The following is a 3,336-nucleotide window of genomic DNA, read 5'->3' as shown; positions in this document are numbered from 1 at the left end:
CCTTCTTTTTGTTTCTTTTGGCCAGTCCTCCAGACCTCGTTCGTTTGCCGGTTGGCCTGTGTGAGTAACGGTTGTACATTTAAATAAATTATCGCTGTTAAGTGCTGGAAGTTTTGTGTGTTTTCTTTTATGTTGCGGGTCTCCCCGCGAGCCACTACCACGGAGTAGAGGGCGAGCCTTAACGGAGGAAGAAGTCGATGTGACGTCGGCTGTAGCCAGAACGCAGCCAGTGAACTCAAGTTTTCAATGACCTCTGCCTATTTATGTCTTTTTTAAACACTTTCAACGCCCTGGTTATTTCCCTGCAAATGTTCAAGTATTTAAAGGACCCGTAGGAACCAAGTCACGGTCATAGTGTGAATGGTTATTGATTTCCAGGAGGCTCTGCTTGGGTCCAAATGGATGTGCTGCAGATCTTTAATAATATCAAAACCACTTAAATTTCTGCTTTTGCACATTCAAGTTCATTTGGCTTTATTTAAAAATGTTTGACTTTCTAAGCCGTGATTTTTCCCTTTAAATGTCACCAGCTTTGAAGGATTCCTGCCAGCTCTTACCTCTCGGTGCTCCTGCTCCCCAGGGCCCAGGTGGTTCTCTCTGTAGGAGCCGTCTGCATTGACATAGAGAACAGAGGAAATGAGCCATGATCAAGGACACGGGTCATGGGTGCTTTTGGTTTAGTTCACAAAGAGTTCACACACATGTCCTTGATTCACCGATTTACAGTGAAATACAATATACAATAGAATATATATACAGATGGCGGTGACTCACCCATCATGTCTAGCCCTGGGTGAGAGGGTCCAGGGGGGAGACCCCTAGGATGCAGAGGGCCGTGGGGGAAAGCTCCAGGAGGGGGCAGTGGGCCGAGGGCTCCTGGGGGAGGTCTCCTGTACATGGGACCGCCTGGCTCAGGGAACATGTACCCTGTGAGACAAAAGGGGGGAGGGGACACACACACACACACACACACACACACACACACACACACTGAGACATTAAAGCTGTGTCTCAATCTGTATTCTTCTGGACTCCATCTGCCACGTGGACTGCACTATGAGCAGAGGTGGAAAGTAACTAAGTGAATATACTCAAGTATAGTACTTTTTGATGTACATATTTGTACTTTACTTGGGTATTTCCATTAATGGTACTTTACTCCGCTACATTCCAGAGGTAAATATTTCACTTTGTATTCCACTACATTTATTTATTATACAATACGAAAATGCTCTTATAATGGATGATAAAATTATAGGCATAAAAATAAAATACTGTGAAAAGTACTTTTACTGTTGATACTTGGAGTACATATAGCGGATATTTCTTGAGTACATTTATAGAATTCTGAAAACTGCAAAATGACCCGTATTACATCTTGTAAATGAAGTATTATATTTTGATGCCAAGACTTTTGTACTTTGAATGTAAGATATTGAAATCAGGACTTGAATTGCAGTGGAGTATTTTAGGACCATAGTATGAGTACTTTTACTTAGGTAAAGGATCCGAGTACTTCTTCCAACAGTAACTTTGAATAACAGAAAAAGGCACTAATAACGTTAATTCAAAAATAAAAAATGATAAGAATAACATTGCTAGCAAGACAGCCAGCTAGTAACGATAGCCACTGTTTGCTAGCTAGCGGCGATCGTATGCTAGGTCGCAAACAGTGATAGTGTCATGTTGATAATTCAGTAGGTGGAGTTCCCTCAGGTTCACGTGATAAATGACACAACATTTTTGTAAAGTAGAGCTTCACAGACAACTGCAGTCCCCAGTGTCAAAATGCATGTAAGAAAATACACATGCACCATCAAGCTTTAGACATTCACGTGCACACTACGCAGCTGTTGACTTGCCATGCACAGCTCTGCCTCTAATAACCTTAATGAGGTCTGCTTCAGAGTCATTCATGTGATGAGCCACACCTGTGCAGACCAACACCTTTAGAACAGCAAAGACTGAGCCTGAACACACGGTGCCACAGTCAGGCTGAGTTCTTACACATTTAGAAATCATCTCGTAATGACTTTTTCCAGAGTATTTGCTTTGACAGCACTAGTTTACACTCGAGCACTTATCTGGGTAGTTTTGGGGAAACCTGAGGCCATTTCTGATCTAAATCCTGACCTACTGGACCTTACACACACTCAATTGTTGCTTTTCTAAAAGTTGTATTTTTTAAGAACAGAAGAACATCCGTCCCAATGTAGTGAGATTCTTTTAGCGCCTTGGTTTTCTTTCCCTCATGATTTTCTTCCTATCATTCCTTGACTTTATGGCATTTTCCCTCAAGGACAAGAAACAGTGGTAAAGAAAATATATAGTTTGATATTCGACTGCGACTGTCTTTCTCACACACACCTGGGGGTCCTAGTGGCCCAGGGGGTCCTGGTGGGGGGCCCCTGCGATCTCTCTCCCATGTTGGAGAGATGGAGCCGCTGTCTGAATGAGGACCTCCGATCCGCTCCATCTCTCCTTGGCCCCCGGGGGGCTCCATTGGACCGCGAGGCACTGTGGAGGAGAGGACCGGAGGAAATAGAGGACGAGGAGGAAAGGAGAGGTAATGGAGGATAAGCGTGAGAGAAAGAGGGAGACAGAAAGGGAAGAACCAATCGGCAACAGACAAAATATCAGAAAATTAAGCAGGAGATGAGATGTACGACATCGTCGCATCACAGTTTTCATTGAGTTTCCACACCATGCTACTCATGTTTAAGCTTCTACAGTTGATCATGCTGCAGCCAGCTGCTCCTCTCCAACATGATGCCAGTGATTACTATGTGACTGAATTAAGAAATGTTCCATATGTGAAGATGTTTTTCAAATTCTAATCAGCTAAGTAAGTCTGAGTGATAAAGTAAATCACATATAAGAAATAACAGCGGGGTGGGTGTACTCTTGATAACTCTCTCTCTGTGTGTGTGTGTGTGTGTGTGTGTGTGTGTGTGTGTGTGTGTGTGTGTGTGTGTGTGTGTGTGTGTGTGTGTGTGTGTTGTGTGTGGTGTGTGCGTGTGTGTGTGTGTGTGTTGTGGTGTGTGTGTGTGTGTGTGTGTGTGTGTGGTGTCGTGTGTGTGTGTGTGTGTGTGTGTGTGTGGTGTGTGTGGTGTGTGTGTGTGTGTTGTGTGTGTGTGTGTGTGTGTGTGTGTGCGCGCACTACCTCTAGGAGAGAGTCGAGCAGGTGGTCCGTCCATTAAGGTGGGAGGAGACAGGAAGGCTCTGGTTTCAGAGGCAGGTCGTCCCAGAGGGGAGGGCCCGTATGGGGACCTCTCAGCTGCAGGTGGGGGGGAGTTTAGTGAGGCCAGGGAATGTGTGCATGCGTTTGTTTCTTTT

At 44.7% G+C, this 3,336-nt stretch overlaps 1 protein-coding gene across 1 annotated transcript in view; it reads right to left on the bottom strand.

The window, feature by feature from the left end:
* Nucleotides 1-130: 130 nt before the first annotated feature.
* Nucleotides 131-3,336, bottom strand: part of LOC104950236 (cTAGE family member 5-like) — an 8,798-nt gene continuing 5,592 nt past the window's right edge. Inside the window, exons 5-8 of the mRNA XM_010776724.1 lie at nt 3,164-3,277; nt 2,368-2,517; nt 775-927; nt 131-610 (exon numbers count right to left, since the gene is read on the bottom strand). Of these exons, the coding sequence (XP_010775026.1) occupies nt 465-610; nt 775-927; nt 2,368-2,517; nt 3,164-3,277 (563 nt within the window). The 3' untranslated portion in view covers nt 131-464. The remainder of the gene's footprint in view (nt 611-774; nt 928-2,367; nt 2,518-3,163; nt 3,278-3,336) is intronic.

This window comes from Notothenia coriiceps, unplaced genomic scaffold, assembly GCF_000735185.1.
Source record: "Notothenia coriiceps isolate Sejong01 unplaced genomic scaffold, NC01 NC01_scaffold00017290, whole genome shotgun sequence".
In the NCBI taxonomy this organism is placed as follows: Eukaryota; Metazoa; Chordata; class Actinopteri; order Perciformes; family Nototheniidae; genus Notothenia; species Notothenia coriiceps.
The sequence above is the reverse complement of the archived record's forward strand: the minus strand, read 5'-3'. Positions and strand labels throughout refer to the sequence as shown.